General features: G+C 34.8%; 1 protein-coding gene across 1 annotated transcript in view; it reads right to left on the bottom strand.

Annotated features, from left to right (window-relative positions):
- Nucleotides 1-19,974, bottom strand: part of INO80D (INO80 complex subunit D) — a 56,516-nt gene that overhangs the window by 13,958 nt on the left and 22,584 nt on the right. The window contains exons 5-7 of the mRNA XM_081052113.1: nucleotides 14,444-14,552; nucleotides 6,270-6,494; nucleotides 1,143-1,252 (exon numbers count right to left, since the gene is read on the bottom strand). Coding sequence (XP_080908239.1) covers nucleotides 1,143-1,252; nucleotides 6,270-6,494; nucleotides 14,444-14,552 — 444 coding nt within the window. The remainder of the gene's footprint in view (nucleotides 1-1,142; nucleotides 1,253-6,269; nucleotides 6,495-14,443; nucleotides 14,553-19,974) is intronic.

Below are 19,974 nucleotides of genomic sequence, written 5' to 3' on the forward strand. Positions count from 1 at the left end.
TAAACATGAGTCTCCTTTATGGTCATTCTGACTTCCATTATTTGGAGAAGCAGGGCCATTTCCTTCTTCACCTACTAACTCCTAAAAGTTCCACCATAATGGTTTTAAAAAAAATTAATTTTAAGGAAAACTTCTGCATATCATCCTCATTAAAAATAAAAATTTAAAGATAGAATTCTAAAAAAAAAAACAAAAAAATCCTCATGTATCCAAATTTGGATTTTTCATTTCACATTTCCAACACCACATTCAAACTTACAACTTATGAAAAATTACTTTTAAATCAAACAGTACTATTAAAATTGGAATAGCAGCTTTACAGCATCAACTTTTTTAAGCATCCGTACTTTTAGCCACTAACTACATTTCCCCCAGATTTACTTTATATCTGATAAGGAAGTATCTTTCTGCTTTTCTTTTATGCTTTTATAGTTAAGACTCTAAAAGCCTTCAATGCTGCTGAAAAAGTTGTGAAACTGTAACTCCAAGAACAGAAGGGAGGGCAAAAGTCAAACAGGTAGTAAAGAAGAGTAATTGTTACTATACAAATGTTTTAAATGCTATTCAATTTTAAATGTTTAATAAAAGAATAGTAAGATTTCATAACTAAGTATTTTCTTTCTTAAGGTATCTTCTTTCCTGGTCAGTGATGTTTATCTTTCATTCACCTCAAATCAGTGCTGTACTTGATACAAAATAGCTAATTATTCCCACAGCAAAAAAGCACACTGTAAAATTGTATAACCTTCTTGGAAGACTAAAAACAGTTTTTCAATAATACGACTTGATTTTTCCATCAATGAGTGGTATAGCTGCTTCTTACAAATCACCTAGACCCCCAGAAGGATTGGAATTCTGTTGACAAAATTTAATTGACAGCCACTGGAAGAACCTGCTATGTGCTGTCAATTTTGTTTATTTTGATGTGATTCTTAAATAGAGAAAAACAAGGACACAAACAGAAAAAATTAGCAGACAGCATGAAAATTGGAAGTTATATAAAAATTATTTTAAACATTAAATGGTTATGATTTCATGTCATTCACTTGGCTTAAGAATAAAAAAAATAAAAAAAGAATGAAATAACTAGCCCTGACTGGGTCAGTACTTTTCAATGCACATTCAATTTAGTGACAGGATACGTTGGAAACAATGTCTGGTGAATGGAAGGGCTTTGTTCGCGCACTGTTCACCCTTCACGGTTCCACTGCATGCTGCTGGTTCCACCTCTCTCAACTTGGTCCGGCTTATGCTAAGAAAGGAAAGAAAAATTAATTTTTAAAAAATGCTTTAAGAATCCAGGGCAATTTTTCTACATTGTGTTACCACAATGCAACACCAACATTTTACCTCTCTACATTCATTAAATAAAATATAAATATGGGTTACAATGACCAGTTCCTATATTTCCCCAATCTGAAAAACAAATAATTACATTATAATTAGTTTTAACTATACCTAGCTGTTTTATTGTTTGTTTTTAGGTGATATTGTGTTTCCTTTTGCTTCACAAAGGGATAGAGAAGTGATGAAGAACATGAGACTAGATCAGTCAGACCTGGTTCTGAAAATCAGCTCTATGTCTTACTAGCTGTGTGACCTTGAGCAAGTTACTTAGCCTTGCTTGAGCCTCAACTTCCTTACCTGTAAAGTGGAGATAAGAGATAAGACAGCATATCGAAAACATTTATCATATACAGTATATCGTGCAGTACATAGTAAGCAGTCAATGGTTAACTGCTGTTATTATCATCCTAATTAGAGTTTGGTCATGTCAAGCTGCTAAACAGGTATTCTGCAACACCTTGATGTGAAACATAAGGAAGGGGATACTGATATGCAGAAGTGGCCGATTTGCTCTCATCTTCCAAAATGCACTCACTTTGGACATATGTTTTAACCTTGTATTATATGTGCAACTCCATCTTTCATTAAATGCTATCTCCACTTTATACATTTAATATTGACATATTTTAATATTATTTAAAATGTTTATGAACAGGCAACATTCACATGGTTCCAAAAACCGAGTAGGAAAGGAGCCAGTGAAGAATTCTTGTTCTATTCTTGTCCTGATTTGCCAGTTCCCAATCCCTCTATAGTAAGTATTCATTTTAGTAATTTGTAGATCCTTCCAGTTTTATACACACATAAAAAAAAATAAACAATACTTAAATTCTTAGTAGTACAAAAACTATCCTATGTGACTCTATAAAGCATCACAAAGTACTAAGCCTTTGCACATGTCTGAGTATACACATGTGTAAAGAATGAACTTAATGCACTGAGTTACAAGTCAGGCATCAGAAACAAGAAATCTTTTGAATCCTTTGTTTCTAGCACCTGTCTAAGGATTTCAAAGGAATGATTTACACTAACTAGAGACAGTCATACATAATCTAAATTACATATGACTTTACATAAAATCTAAATAAAGTATATTTCTATTATAACATATAAACAGTAAATGAAAATAGAAAACCAGGTGCCCTGCTGCCACAGAAGTTGCTTTAATTAAGAGTTCTGCGAGATTTGTCAGGAACACCAGAGTGGGGAAGTGGGTCATTAATTTCAGCCCTCTAAAAAGGATACACAATTTCAAATAAATGAAGTTTTCCTCAGTATTGTGGCAGCTAAGCCCACATTCTCTTGGTCTAGATTTCAAAAGAAGGTAGCTCTCTATACTGAATGGATAATTTTCATTGAACACTTGAATAATTACGCTCAGCCACCTACCAAGCCCAGCACACAACGCATGCCCTCGTTTTCTTTATCCTAGACTTCAAAGGAAACCATGTTTTCCATTTTTTTAAACCACAAATATGTTCCAAATCACCAATCTATCTCTACAAATAAACCCAAAGTCAGAATTTTGATATCCCCATGGATAATTATGATAAAGATGCCTGATAAATTGGGTATGTTTTATTACCAAAACAAAGGGAGAATTACCAAAACATTTTGATGGTTTTACTATGAAAATACTAGGCTTCCCTTTTGTATGCTCTATTGAAGTTTCCACACAAACAACAGACAAATACATGACACACAAACAACATAAGTCTCTTTAGGCTGGTGGGCTAAAAGATACTTAAATTTGGGTTTACATACTGTAAGCTATTGCAGTGGTTTATTCCACATATTCACCAATAAATATGACGAAGTTATTCGTAAGAATACTTAAATATTATTCAGTTTATACCCGAGTTATATTTTTAAAAATACCTATTAAGAGGTAGCCATTAAAGTTCGAATTTCTAAAATATTTAACAGCAACTTTAGTGGAACTAGTCTTCAATAGCAAAAATATCAAATAGAGGGCATTATCCAACTGACAGCTGATTTTTGTGAGCCTAAAATATAATGTGAAGTAGTAAACTGCCAATCACCAAGGAGTGACGATCATCTCGTAGATGATTATCAGTAATGCACTGGGCAGTAAATCTTTTACTAATCATAGATAGGTGACATAACTAAAGACATCAAATGCATGTGAGAATTATAATAAAGTTCATCTTGGTATTTGTTTTGCAAAACTGAGTTATCGTGAAATTTTTTTTTAAAACCACTGAAGGTAGTTTGGGAGATGCTCTGAAAAGGAAGGCGTTACTTCTGCAGTTAAAAATCATAGATAAATATGTGTTCTACATCACTACTAAACTGTCCCAAACTCATACAATAGTCCCTTACATCTTGACAAGGTCATAATAATGCACTTAAGACTCAATGTTCTACACATACGTTGCTTCATGCTGGACAAAATTTAAGGTTTCTACTGAAATTATACACTTGAATACAGTATACAATATAAATTTTAGATATTATTTTAAAACATGTCAAACTGAGTGAATTCTTTCAACAAGTAGCGAACAGATGTCTCTTCACTGGTTCAATTCTATTCATTTGTTCATCAACACTGGTGATTTAAGAACAAAGTGTACATTGTCCTGCCCTCATAGAAATTACTGTCAAGCCTCACAGACAGACATTGATGCGAGTATAAAATTCTACAGTGAAGCAGAGTACAGAGCACAATAAGCATATATAATAGGGCGACTTAACATAGTCAAAGGAATACAGAAGTGTTTCTCTGAAAAAGGTAAGTCCCTGAATAAGTAAGCTAAGACCTAAAGGATGTTTTAGAACGGACACTCCATCCCCTACAGAGAACTGGGAGTTCTAAGAGTGAGGGAAAATACTGTAGGCTGCAGTCATTACATAAGTATATTAGATACACATACATAGTTTCAAACAATTCTAAATATGCCAAGAAGCACAAAACTCCTCAGGGCACAGTATCTTTTTAAGATACACAATTCAAAAACAGGTTACTTTTTTTTTTACAACAAACATAGTGAAAACCAAAATATACAAAACTAAAATGAAATTTCAAAATATTGGTATGTAACAAAATAAGATAGCTACAAGGCAGAGGTGCTTTAGTTTTCTGTTTGTTTTAAACCCTTTTTTTCTCTCAAGCAACTCATGATCAATATAGAAAAAGCAGAATATAAGACTACAAATTTGGAGGTGGGAGATGAGGGTAAGGGGGATCGAATATATGGTGATGGAAGGAGAACTGACTCTGGGTGGTGAACACACAATGGGATTTATAGATGATGTGTTATAGAATTGTACACCTGAAATCTACGTAATTTCACTAACAATTGTCACCCCAATAAATTAAAAAAAAAAAGACTACAAATGTGTTTAACTTCATCAATAATCCCATCATCTAGAGATAACCACTGCTAATATTTAGATATATAAACTCATAAAATGTTATATACTGTACATATTCAAGGTTGTTTTCAAATATAAGTAAAAAGTATGAAATAATAAACTCAATATAGAACTAAGCCTTTTAAATTTGAAAATTATTTCCTTAGTTAAATAAGGAGATATTTTGGAAATTCAATTAAACTAGTATTTTCAAAAGGTATATAATCTAATATAAGCAATTATGATTTGACTTAAGTTTTTACCACCTAAATGAACAAACTTCCAAAATGGTAACATATCATAATTTCTTCACTGAAATACCAGCTAACTCTACATTTCCAATATATGGATTTTCATTCAATAAAATATTATGTAAACATTATAAATCCTGTTTTCAAAACAATCTTTAAGAAAACAGGGGAACAGCTATGACATTTTTATGGAAAAAAAACTGGACACATAACTCAAATAGTCTATATCGAATTATGCTTAATTACATACCTAAAATAGAAAAGGTCTAAGGACTGACATCTGTATTATGAAACCATTAAAAGTCATGTTTTAAAGAATTAATATCATGAAAAAAATTATAATTCAGTGTTAAATGGATGGGAAAAAAGAAATAAAAAACACACATAGCATGGGGAGGCTGGTTAGCTCAGTGGGTTAAGAGCACATGAGGTACTCTTAACAACAAGGTTGCCGGTTTGATCCCCACATGGGCCACTGTGAGCTGCGCCCTCCACAACTAGACTGAAACAACTACTTGACTTGGAGCTGATGAGTCCTGGAAAAACATACTTAAATAAATAAAAGTTTTAAAAAAAAATACATACAGCATGATCTCAATTTTGCTTTTTAATACAAACAGCTCCTGGGAGATTTCTCTCTCTCTCTCTCTCTCTCTCTCTCACACACACACACACATACACACACACACAGAAAAAGACTACAATGAAACAGAATCAAAATGTGCTCTTTCTGCTTTGTGAATGGTGATATTACATAGGTTTTTTCCCTTTTTATTGACATTTTTCAAATTTTTTTAAATAAGCAAGTATCTATACTATAAACAGAGGGATTTTCCTCAAAAGAAATCCAATGTAATGAAATATTTTGAACACGTAATATGGGGGTAATGTAAATATTAACAGAAAATACATTTGAAAGAATTTTTAAATAATGTAAACAGAAAACATAATATGGTACTTTTGTAATAAAAAACTCTAAATATTACTTTTAAATAACGTAAGAAATTTCTAAGCATTGTATTTTTTTAAAGACATTCTCAAATCCTTTATTGAATAAATTCTAATCAAACTCTAGCAAAATTATAGTAATGCTTTAATTTTACTATCAGCTCATGGCAGTATTATTTTTCCACCTGTGTAGAACAGAACTTTGAGCAACAAAACTGAAATACAATGAATAAATATTTCAGGCTTAAAAGCCTACCACTTATTATTGTGCCTTAACTATCCTCTCAAAACATACAGAAACAGACGGAAACAATTCCTGAGAAACAAGTGACTGCATGGGGCTCTAACCTGGTTCGACTGCTTGCAGCTCTCTGCAGTTCTTGCATTAACTGACCAGTACACTCTGGTTCTCTACTAGCCGCCTGCAGCAAGGCTTTCCTTAACGTGTGCCGGCATTTCTTTTGACGAGACTCTGCCCGCTCCAGGCGGCAGAGGTGCTTATATTTCTGTTGAAAGTAAGTGCAAAGTTGGGTCACCCTGGAGCTCCTACTCTCCATATCATCGTCATCAGACCTGGAAGGAGCAGGGAGAGAAATGAAAAACTGATTATATGTGGAGAAAAGTAGGGGAGCCAGGTGCACAGGGTTAAAGCTTGGCGGCAGGCATTTGAGCACATACTTTAACAAAGTTAGAGGAAGAGAATTCCAGTACAGCTGAAAATAAAAGTACTATGTTTCAACAATAAGTAGGGGGATAGAGACAACCCAATGCTTTACGACTCGACCTTCTTAGCATGTCACAATCAGTGTCTTCCAAATTTTAAATGACTAGGAATTCTTGGGAAGAATATATTTTCTTTACCTTTACTTACAAAAAGGTCTGAGTAAATGGCATGGCAGTTATGAGGAAATACAGCAAAATTTCATAAAAGATAGGTCATACCAGAAATAGAGCAGCGAATTCCAGCAGTGCATTATCAAAGAACTGCCCTTTTAGATGTACTGGTTTTCAACTACCTTTTTCTTGAAGAATTTTGATTGTAGGGATCACAAACATTCTACAGTTTTTTGGGGGTTTTTTGCTATAGGAGACATCCTAAACAACAGTTCATATACTAGGGTTTTTTCTGTCATTATGCTAATGTCAACTGATCGGTGGAAGTGCTCCATGGAAGAGGATGCAGAAAGGCAATTTAGGTTCAACAAGAAAGAGTGCTGCATAGTTAGTTAGCAATGTCCCATCGGTGAGGTTAGAAAGGTCCCTTTCCATGGAACAAATGTGATCTCACTTTTTAGTGTTAAGAATAATGCACAGTAGACTTGAAAACTGACCCATGTTACTTTACCTTCTTTCTCTTCTACTGTAACATATAAATAGCACACCAGTGACACTACAAACTACATGTTACCCTACTGATCTTCCGTAAATCATTGCTTGGTTTCTCTTAAGTGGTATCCCTCCTTTTTCCTTCAGAATAGCTCCTTAACAGGCTACTCTGTAAACTTCCGTTTAGTATATGTCCTAAGAAACATGTTCTCTTCAGTATACGAGTACATTCTAACACAGATATACCAATTGAAGGATCTTACTTAAATCTTTTCATTTAGTCAACATTCAGCAGTTACTGCATGTCTATTATGCTAAGTATAATACTACAGAGGAGAAACAAAACATTTCATGAAGTCTGAAGTGCAATTTACACAAGATAAATGCATCCCAAGTGTTAAGCAAAGAGGATAAAATCAATAACTAAAACTGTGGGGCAAACAGACAAATGATTCAAATATCTGGCCTAGAATTAGCAATATCTGGGAGCTTTTTAAAATTTCAGATTTCCAAGATCTACTGAACCAGTGTTTCCATGGGATGGGGCCCATGCATCTTTATTTTGAATTGTCCCCACCAAGTCCCTCAGCAGATCTTCATTTTGGGAGTGCTAAGTTTTAGTAGAGCTGTCCATGCCATAAATATCTTTAACATGATGTAGACAACAATAATTAATATCAGAGAATACAGCTACAGAGCTATTCAAGTTCACTAGAAAGATTACTGGATGGAAGCTTTGTAGAGAAGATGACAATACAACTGAATCTTGAAGAAGGGGTAGAATTGGAAGATGAGAAGCAAAGGGTATAGCACAAAGATAAAACAGTATACGCCACGATAGAGAGATGAACAGGATGGGGAACAGCAAGTGCTAAGTAGCTTGGCTTTGCTAAGGTGTGGAGTAGGGAGGGGAATGACTGTGGTAAGGTAAACTTTCTAAAGCTGAATGCCAAATTAAAGAGTTTAACCTTTATTCCACGGGCAATGAAGAACCTTGGAGATTTTTAAGAAAATAGGTAACAGTAATAGAGCTGTGCATGAGAAAGATTACACTGCCAGAGAATATAAATGGAGGGAGAGACAGAAGCAGAGAACAGTCGGGAAATTATTATAAAACTCCAGATAACAGATAACAAGGAGCCACATCAGGGCGGCAGCAGCAGGCCTGGAGAAGATGAGCGGTAATCTGCACTTATGAAAAACAGACTCTGTCAACTGGGCAAGGAAAATGGAAGGGACAATTATCACTCAGTTTCCATCAGCAAAGACTAGGGAACAGGAGCAAGTCCAGCTCTGGGGCAGAAAGTAAATTTCAGACCTACGGAATATAAAGTACAGATGAGATCTCAAAGGGAGCAGTCGAAAAACCGTTGGAAATGATAAACTGGAGCACATTTAGGGAAGAGATACAGATTTCAGAGTCAACAACTAACAACTGAAAGACAGGGGAGTGACTAAAAATAAAAGGCCACAGAGATACTAGGAAGAACAAAACATAAGAGCTATTCCAAAAGAATTAACTCAATTTGGTGACTGGATATGAAGGATAAGAAAGTCAATAATGACTCAATGACTTTGAATCTGCATAACTAGGAGAATGAAAGTGTCATTCCATTAAAAAAAGGAAAGAGAGAGGACAAACAGCAAGTCTTTAAGGGAAAGTAAAGCTCCTGGGGACGGTGGGGGGTCGGGGGAGAGGGCGGTAATCACTTGCCAAAATTGTTATTTGGAAAGACTATTACTGCAGGGAAAAATGGCCTAGAGCAATGGTTCTCAAGTGAACTACGGAAAGGTGCACCTGGTTGCTACCTCATTGCAAAAGTTTTCAAAGCTTATTCATGATTTTCATACTCATCTTGATGTGGAGCAGTAAGTAATAAACAGTTTGTAGGCTGGCACAGGTCCACAGACCATCCCTGGCATGGTCCGAAACTCAAGATCTCCAAGATGCTTCCTAAGATGCCTCTAAGATATGACAATACTGTTTCAAACCAGGTTGCTGAGGAAGAGTAGCAACTGGGAAGACGAAGGCCAGTTCCCATCATTTACCAGCAGGGAGAAGGCCTGGCACCTCCTGCATCCTCAATATGTTAGTTTCCCTCCTTCTTTAACTTTCCTCACCTGTGAAATGAGAGCTATAACCAGTGGGCTTGCTTATCCCCTGAGGTTAAGAGAATGAAAAGAAATGATATATGTGAAATCACAATATAAGTACAGGTATTATTATTAAAATGCTGCTAATAACTCCAAATATGGGCAGTAAATTCCAAACCTGATTTCCTAAGACTTCAGATTTGTCTGTCATCTCAAGGCATGACATGAAATTCCCTAAATGAAATTCATTTTAATTTATTTAAAAAACAACGAAAGGGCAAAGAAGCAACATCTCTGATAAAACAGGGGAGTCAGGAAGAAATTCACATATTGAGGAAAATAATGAGTTTAATTTTACAAATGCTAAATTTGTGGTATTGGCAGAATATTCCATGAGAAATATCTGGTAGGTAGTTTAAACTCAAAAGAAAGGTGGGACATGAGAAAAAGATTTGGGAGTTATTCACAGAGATAACAGTTGAAACAAACAAACAAAACAGGATAAAAGACTTGCAACAATATGGCAATTTAGATACTCCACGGGACCTAAAGCAACTACATACAGGATAAGACACACTTATGGACGCATTTTTGGTCTCAAAAGAAGTAGAGGAAATCTCTTCCCCAAACCATTTGGTCAACAAACAAACAAACAAACAAACAAACAAACAAACTTTTTTAAAAACTCAGAATTGAAGCTAAAGTCGGAAGCAGGGAACAAAAGGCAGGGGAATGGACCGCACTCAGGGCACATGATGCTAGAAGCACTAACAGCGGATATAAAACCTCATTCCAACAAGATGAAGTAGCCCAACTCAAAGTTCTAGGATAAGTCTAGGACCTAAAAAAAAATCAAAATTGCATGCACACGAGAAGGCAAACCACTTTATATGACAAGAAGAAAATAATAAGGACTTACAAGGACTACAAAGGTTGCAATTACGAGATACTGAATATAAAATAGTTATGTATGAAATGTTAAAGGATGGATTTACAAAGGTAAGAAAGCAAGAAAAGACAAACAGAAATGATCAGTAGATCTGAAAAGGAAATAAATGTAATACCTACATACAAAAATTATTTTAATCCAAATTCCGTGGACATTTTACCCAAAAGAAAGGAAACAAGGCAATTATGCCCATCTCCACTATTTCTATTTAATATTTTACTGAAGGTCCTAGCCAATGCAGTAAGGCCAGAAAAAGCAATAAAAGTCATAAGACGGGAAGAAATAAAACAGTCTATATTCATGGATGATGTAATTATTTGCAAAAAAAAAATCATAATTTACCAAAAAAAAGTCTAGAACTAATAAGTAAATTTATCAAAATTGAAGTATACATTAATGAGTGCAGATCAGTCTAACAAATTTTATTAAGCAGCAAACAAATGAAAGATAAAATTACAAAAACAATTCAGTTTACAACAGTATCAAAAACAAAATACTTCAGGACAAATTTAATAAAATATGTACATGACATACATACCAAAAACTAAGCATTACTGAGAAAAAATTTTGAAGACCTTAACTAGAGCAGTATCCCATAACCATGGATTGAATGACTTACTATTGCTAAAATATAAATTCTCCATGAATTAATTTATAATAAAAAACAAAATTACAATGGGCTAGTTTGCAGAAAATGACAATTTGATTATAAGATTTCTGTGGAAATGAGAAGTATCTAGAATAGTCAAAATAATCATGAAAAAGAACTAAGTTGTAGCATACAAACAACTGAATTTCTAGACTTACTATATAAAACTAGTCAGAGAGTCAGAAGTAGCCTAAACATTAATTAATGGGACAGAACAGAGTTCAAAAATAGGTTCATTTATATATATTATTAACATTTATATGGTCAATTCTTGACAAAGGTATCAAAGCATTTGAATGGGAAATAAAATGTATTTTCAACAAATAGTACTAAAACAACTAAATATCCATATATACAAAAGAATGAACCTTGACTCCAAAACACCACATATAAAAATTTACTTGAGATGGTTATAGAACTAAACGTTAAAGCTAAAATTAAACCTAGGTTTCTAAAGACAACCGAGGAGAAAATTAGAAATCAATAACTATATGCAAGTGGAGAAATTCATTAATGTATGCCAGTTAAACAACACACTCCTAAATGATCAACTGGCCAAAATATAAACCACAAAGGAAATTAGAAAATATTTTGAGATAAATGAAAATGAAATACAGATACCGTAATTTATTGATGAATGTAAAAGAAAAACTCAGATTTTTCCTTCCTGAATAGAGGAAAACCCAGTTCTTCCTTAATGCTTTTTCTTTCCTGTGAGTTTCATTCACTCCTGACTCAAAACATTTCCTTTCTGGTCACCAAACGTGTGGAGGTTTTTCCTCAGACCACACCAACCAACTATCTGCAATATAAGGTTGGTGTCCTACAATTTAACTCCATTCTGACACCCTCTACCTGGAGATAGCTTCAGATCCCACAGATTAAGGGCTATGTCCCACAAGACTGCTCCCACCCCACTTCAGCCACCAATCGCAAGTAGTAGGTCTCCAGGTTACCCACAACTTTTGTCCAATGTGGCGGTAAAGAGGAGGCTCCCACAACCTGCTCCCTCAGGTTCGATTAATTTATACTAGAGTAGCACACAGAACTTAGGGAAACAACTTATGTTCACCAGTTTATTAAGGGATACAGATGAACATCCAGATGGAAGAGATGCATTGAGCGAGGTATGTGGGAAGGGGTGCACATGTCACCCAGCACCGCCATGAATTCACCAACCAAGAAGCTCCTCAAATCCCATACTCCTGGGATTTTATGGAGGCTTCCTCACATAGGCACGATCAATCCTTAATTCCGTTTCCATCTTCTCATCCTTCTCTGGAGGATTGTGGGTGGAGCTAAAAATTCTAAGCTTCTAATTATGGTTTGGTCTTACTGGTGACCAGCACCCATCCAGAAGCCATCTAGGAGCCCACCTACAGTCACCTCATAAGAACAAGAGATGCTCTTTGTGCTCTTATAACTTAGCAATTTACAAGGCTTCCCGGAGCTCTGTGTCAGGAACTCGGGACAGAGACCAATATATTTTTTCTATTATCTCACAGTGAAGACTAGGGAGAGATGTATAGCTAAATCCCCTTTCTTTTTTAAAAAAATAAAGATACAAAATCAATAACCGACATTCAACCTTAAGGAACTAAAAGAAGAGAAAACTAAACCCAAAACAAGCAGAAGGAATGAAATAATAGACTAGGGGAAAAAATAAATGAAAAAAGAATAGCAAAAGTATAATAGGGAAAAATCAATGAAACCAAAAACTGGTTCTTTGAAATGATCAACAAAAATGAAATAATAGACTAGGGGAAAAAATAAATGAAAAAAGAATAGCAAAAGTATAATAGAGAAAAATCAATGAAACCAAAAACTGGTTCTTTGAAATGATCAACAAAATTGACAACCCTTAAAGCTCAACTAACCAAAAAGAAAGAGATGATTACCAAAATTAGAAATGAAAGAGGGGACATTACTAACCTACCTTATAGGGGGAAAAAGATTATAAGGAACTATTATAAAAATTGTATGCCAATAAATTAAATAATAAAGATGAAATGAACAAGTTCCTTAGAGACACAAGCCTCTGAATCTCACTCAAGAAAAAAATAGAAAAATCTCAATAAACCTGTAACTAGTAAAGAGATTGAATTAGTAATCAAAAACTTACCACAAAGAAAAGCCTCCTGACCTGATGGCTTTACTAGTGAATTACACCAAATGTTTAAAGAAGAATTACCACCAATCAATGACAAATTCTTCGAAAAAATGAGGAGGGAACACTTCCCAATTCATTCTATCAGGCCAGTGATAGAATGTATAACCACAATACCAAAATTAAACAAAGACATCGCAAAGAAAGAAAACTACAGACTGATATCCCTTATGAATGTTTTTGCAAACTTTTCAACAAAATACACACAAACCAAATCCAGAAGCATGTAAAAAAGGATTATATACCATGACGAATAGGATTGATCTGAGGAATGCAAGCTGGATTCAACATATGAAAATCAATGTAATAGACCCCACAAAGACCAAAAAAACCACATCATAAGACACGTGCTACATGAATGACTCTTGAAAATGTTATACTAAGTGAAATAAGCCAGGCATAAAAGGACAATTATTATATAATTCTACTTATATGAAATACCTAAGTAGTCTCTTATGAATCAGTTCCCTTAGCCTTATCACCTCTGGGTGTACTCACAAATCACATTTTTAAGCCTATAAATTAAAAACTAGACCCTATAATGTATGTCCATACAATGATACTGTATCGTCCTGGGGCAGATATCTGGTCTCCCCTCTACCTCACGGAGCATCCATTCAAAAAATAAAAAAATAATTAGCTGAGTCTGTGAGTTATCTTCTGCCCCCACAGATAAAGATCTCCCTCAATACTGTCAAACTTGCACCAAGTGAATTCCTGTGAGGCCAAGGCAGTCAGTCCCCTGAAAAAAAAACTAGCTTTCTCACTCTCACTGCAGGGGCTGTTCATTAATCTACAGCTTTCTGATAAGGTAGATACTAAGAATCTTTAATGAGATTATCTCGAAAACCATTTTAGGGCATTTGAAATATGCAGCACATTAACATATTACAGAATAGATCAATCTTGCCGAAGTTAGAGGTGAAGTAAAAAGCACTATTTCCAGCTACTGTGGGGCTAGGCCAACGAAGATACGGAGAAGTCAGGCAGAGAGACTCCATGTAGCCCTGGCAGGTTCCTTAACCTCTCTGGGCCTTGATTTCCTCTTCTGTAAAGTCAGGAAATGAGATCAAATCATCTCTAAGATCCCTTTCAAATCTAAATTCTATTTCAATTGTTTCCTACAGTGACAAAGGGGAAAGACACAGAAATAAATTTACCAAGACAACTGAAGAATAACTTGCCTCAAAAAATATAGCACATTTCTTCCCAAGTGAAATCTATTTTACCTCCTTACAATAAAACTAGATCCAATAATGAAAAAGAAACTTTTGCATATATAGGAAAGAATCAATCTACTACAGTAATTTAGAATAAAAACAAAAAGGAAGACTTACGTGTGTCTTTCATATCTGAGGGTTTCTCGGATGGACCATGCAACCTGGTATGGTGAGGCCTGCTCTGAGTCCTCCAATTCCTCTCCGCTTTCTTCAGACCAGTCCAACCCTGGGACAGATGAGAGGATATTGCAAGTTAGAAAATTTTACTTCTATTTAAAATTTAAATAAAAAGCCACCTAAAATACGTAACCCAACACCTACAGCAAGTACAATCATAGTGTGAACAAATGCCTCCTGATGAGTTTTATCCCTAACAAAGTCATTAATAGTAATAATGAATAATGAATGGCTAACAAAGATATTAATAACATACAGTGAGGTCCGAAACGATGACATTATAACAGAAAGGGCTATCTATATTCCAAGGATGAACTTCTTTTGTCAGACACTTCACTAACGGAATAGAAACAACACAAGCAAATTCAAGTCCAAAAAAGGTAGAATTCCTTAAGTATCAAAACATCACTACAATATCAGAAAAAACATAAAACATATTCAAGACAGTGAGAAAAGCAGTTCAGGCAAGAAAAAAATCAAAAGGGGTCGCGGAATCATATACTTCAACAAAGAAAGGCCCTAGAGTAAACTGCCAAAGGCAAACACTCCATTCCCCTTTCCCAACACCTCTACAGGAAAGGACTCCATCCACTAGACAGGGCCATTCCTTCCACAAGAAGAGAGAAGAGTAGGATGGCAATTCTATTTCTAATGTGGCTTGGAGTTTCGTTTAATTCTTTTAAATAATAGCTGCCACATTTTGTGTTTAATTTTGAAAAACAAGTTTCAAGAGAGAAGTAGAGAAATATATTATGAACAATGCTTGATTTTGTTAAATGCTATTAGTTTTAATTGGATAGTTCCTAGCTTCCAACAGAAGGGTTTTACCTTTTCAAAAGTTTTACATCTTGAAGCGGTCTTGATAAACACTGACGTTGCATGGCCTAAAATATGACAGTGTGGGGACTATATAACTGTCATATACTCATACCACTATGAAACTTAGAGACCTTGATAACTAGTATTCTACGTCTTCCTTCTTGACACACAACTTAGATGCAGCTAGATTAGGAAGGACCTCACAGGGCGGCTGGATGGCTCAGTTGGTTAGAGCGTGAGCTCTGAACAACAGGGTTGCCGGTTCGATTCCCACATGGGCCAGTGAGCTGCGCCCTCCACAACTAGATTAAAGACAACAGGTTGCTGCTGAGCTGCCGGAGGGGCGGCCAAATAGCTCACCTGGTTAGAGCACGAGCTCTTAATAACAAGATTGCCGGTTCAATTACCACATGGGATGGTGGGCTGCGCTCCCTGCAACTAAAGATTGAAAATGGCGACTGGACTTGGAGCTGATGGGCCCTGGAGAAACACACTGTTCCCCAATGTTCCCCAATTAAAAAAGAAAAAAAGGACCTCAGAGATTTTTTTCCACATTTTAAATGAGTTTACATGTGCCAAATAGGGAAATTAAGAAAAAGTTAACTGAAATGTAAATTATAAATACTTAAAATTAGGTAACACATTGCAACTGGCATAAAGAAACCTCAAACCTAGTTATAAGATGACTATCCAAAGTGTGAGGTCACCTTAAAAAGTAAGTTACTTTCTCTCAACTAAAATAGTAATTTGTTTGTTTTTTTTTGTTTTAAGTAAAAAACAATTAAGTGATCACAACAGCATCAGCTTCAAAATGTTGAAAGGTGAGGTCTTTCAAACACAAAGTGACACTTAAGTCACTTTTAAAAATTAGAACATGAGTTACCTGTAGAAGTTACAATAATTTCTAAGACAGCTAAGCTTTCTCTGAAAAAGTCAAGATCTAAGTCATAAGTACTAAAATGGAAGTGTTTCTCCTGTTGTGAAATTAACTGTCCAATAAAGCGAACCTTTGATCTTGGCTTCATTATCACTAGTTTTAATGTAACGAACTGAGATAACCAGCCCAAACAGGAGTACAAAAGCTAATTACAAGAACTGCTTTTGTCTTGAAGTACTCTTTGTGAATATAAATGCAGACTATGCTCGGTCATAATGGTGCATTACAATTTCTGATTTCTCCAAAGAACCTTTGTTTTGAAAACTTGGGCCCCTAATATGCTTGAGTTAAAAATAAATAAACAAAAAGACAATACTTTTTCTGTAAGTTTTCATTCTGTTCCAAATGATGGAAAATCAGCCCTCAACACAACATTCAAAAGCTAAAAAAAAAAAAAAAAAAAATCAGCCTCCAGAAGTAAAAATAAAAATCTCGTAGATGATAGAGGTAAATGGTAGAACAAGAGGCAAATATTTGGGAGTAAAAAGATCTCTGTCTCAAAACTAACACCTAATGAGTTCCAAATAGATGACTAAAATGTAAATAATAAAAGGACTAAAGGAAAATGAACATAATTATATACTCTTGGAATGAAGAGAGTCCAAACATGGGTTAAAAAAACAAAAACAGGGCAGACATGTTGGCTCAGGCGGTTAGAGCTCCATGTTCCTAACTCCGAAGGCTACCGGTTCGATTCCCACATGGGCCAGTGGGCTCTCAACCACCAGGTTGCCAGTTCAATTCCTCGAGTCCGGCAAGGGATGGTGAGCTCCACCCCCTGCAACTAAGATTGAACACGGAACCTGGAACTGAGTTGCCTCTGAGCTCCCGGATGGGCTCAGTTGGTTGGAATGTGTCCTCTCAACCACAAGGTTGCCCGTTTGACTCCCACAAGGGATGGTGGGCTGCAACTAGGTGCCCCTGCAACTAGAAAACGGCAACTGGACCTGGAGCTGAGCTGTGCCCTCCACAACTAAGACAGAAAAGGACAACAACTTGAAGCTGAACGGCAACCTCCACAACTAAGATTGAAATGACAACAACTTGACTTGGAAAAAAGGCCTGGAAGTACACACTGTTCCCCAATAAAGTCCTGTTCCCCTTCCCCAATAAAATCTAAACAACAAAACCAAAAAAACCCACCTGATTCAAAAGGAAAAAATCCTTAAAAAAGAGAATACATAAAAAATTTTAACTTCTAAATTCTAAAATCATTAGAACAGATATTTAAAAACAAATAACAAATGGGAGGAAGGAGAAGCTTTGCCACAACCATGAAATATGTATAAAAAGCTCTTACCAATCCCTATAAAAGAGAAACACTTCATTAAAAATGGGTGAAAAATTGAAAAGGCAAAATAAATAGAAAATACAAATGTCCAAAATAGCCTATGAACAAATATTCAAAACTATATTATTAATCCAAAATAGCAGTTGTTACTCAACGTATGGTCCACAGATCCCCAGAGGTCCCAGAAACCTTCTCAGGGAGTTCCTTAGGTCAACACTACCTTCAAAACAACACTAAGAAGGCATTATTTGCCTTTTTCACTGTGCTGAGATTTGTACTGGTGGTTAAAAAAAAAAAAACCATCATGGGTAAAACTGCTGGCACCTCAGCATGAAGCAAGGCAGTGACACCCAACTGTACTAGTAGTCATTCTATGTTCCACACCATGACTTAAAGTGAAATAAAAACAAAACAGTGTCCAGAAGGTCCTTGATAAAGCACTTGTTTATTAAAGATTGTTCTTGAGTATGTCTTTATAGTATTTTGTGTGACTAAATGTGAAGTATATAGATAAAGCACCTCTGCTGCATATAAAGTATGATGGTTGTCTTGGGGAAAAGTACTTGCGTGACTTTTAATTGTGACCTAACCTAGCTGTGTGTTTTTTCATTCAATACCATTTTTATCTGAAAGAATTACTGACAATCTATGGTTATTAAGACTTAGATATTTGGCAGTCATTTTTTTCTAAAATGACCACAGTAAAACAATCTCTTCAAGGTAAACAATGGATAGTGCTTGTTACCAATAATAAAATTCAAAGTTTTACTTGAAAGCTCAATTTTTTTGAAAACTTGAATTCATCACTGAAAGTATGACAACTTCCTAATAGACATTTCTGCTGAGATTGGTGGTAATACTAACGAATGTAATTTAAAAACTTTATATAATGATATATGTACAGATGTTCCAAATGTTGATATATTTTATATAATGAAATTTATATAATGAAATATGTCAACATTTGGAACATCTGTATAACTCAGTAAATCAGTATTTTCTCCAAATGATCAACACATGATGTTACAAAACCTTGCGTGGGTAAAAGATCCATTTGAAGTACAAGGCAGATCAACGGATTTTAATGTACCAGTATGCAAGATGCCCTGATATGGTTTCAGAATCCACATGGTAACTAATCTTCAAGAAACTACCACTTGTCAAGGTTTGGTGTAGAATCAAATAAGAATGTCGACAATTATTGGAAAAAAAAAAAAACTATTAAAATATTCCTCCCTTCTCCAGCTACAAATGTGTTAAGACCATATTTTCATCTACTAACCCAAACCATGTATCACAACAGATTGACTACAGAAGCAAATAGGAGAATCTAGCAGTCTTCTAGTAAATCAGACATTAAGATTTGTAAAATAAAGTAAAAGAATGCATTTGTAATATTACATTACATTTATTTTTATTCTGGAGAAGTTATTTTTCATAAAAAGAACACATTAACATGTAGTGAGTTTGTTTTCATTTTTAAATGAGTTAGCATTTTTAAAATTTCTCAGTTTTAATTCCTAATTCAGTAGTCAATAGATATAATTTACATACACACTATGGTGTCCTCAGTACTTTTTAAGACCACAAAGGGATTCTAAGGCCAAAAATATAAATATAAGAAACACTCAGATCTAAGGTATGCAAATATCCAGGGCTGTAAAGATGTAGAAAACCTGTCATTCTCATACACTGCTGAAAAAAGGGTAAACTCACAAAATAATTCTGAAGGAAAATTTCTCAACACATATCAAAAACCATTTTAAAAAATGGTAAGCTTGGAATCAGAAATTCTGCTTCTAGGAAACTATTTGAAGGAAAAATTAAAGATGTGACAGTAATTATTTTACTGCAAGGCTATACAGCTACAACACTTTACAATGATGTAAACTGGAAAGGACTTAAATTAGAGAAAGTATTTAGGTGTTATTTTTTCATACACAAGAAATTATGCTGTGTATGAAAAATTACTAATTGATAATACATTAGGAAAAATTTAAAAACAGGCTACACAACTGTATGTATGGAAGGAACCTACTTTTATATATCTGTAAGAATATACCAAGGTATTAACAAATATGTATTCATAGGTTTGAGGTGTTTTAATCTACTATTTTTATTTATCTACATTTTTAAAGTTTTATTCATTTTTTTAATTACCAAAGTCATACATGGTTTAATAAAAGGTGAAACAATGTAAAGCTATATAAGAAGAGGTACCACTCCCATCTCCTTAAAAATACATCGCGTCCAAGTCCACCCCTGTGTGACAGCCAACGTTAATGGCCTAGTCATGCATATCCACTCACGCTTTACCTAGGCTCAGTCCTAACTGGTAAACATCTATCATATACTTGATCAATAGATGTACCGATATCCCTTGTTTATTGAGTTTATTTTCACAAAAATAAGATCACATAATAC

Source organism: Rhinolophus hipposideros, assembly GCF_964194185.1.
Source record: "Rhinolophus hipposideros genome assembly, chromosome: 6".
Lineage (NCBI taxonomy): Eukaryota > Metazoa > Chordata > Mammalia > Chiroptera > Rhinolophidae > Rhinolophus > Rhinolophus hipposideros.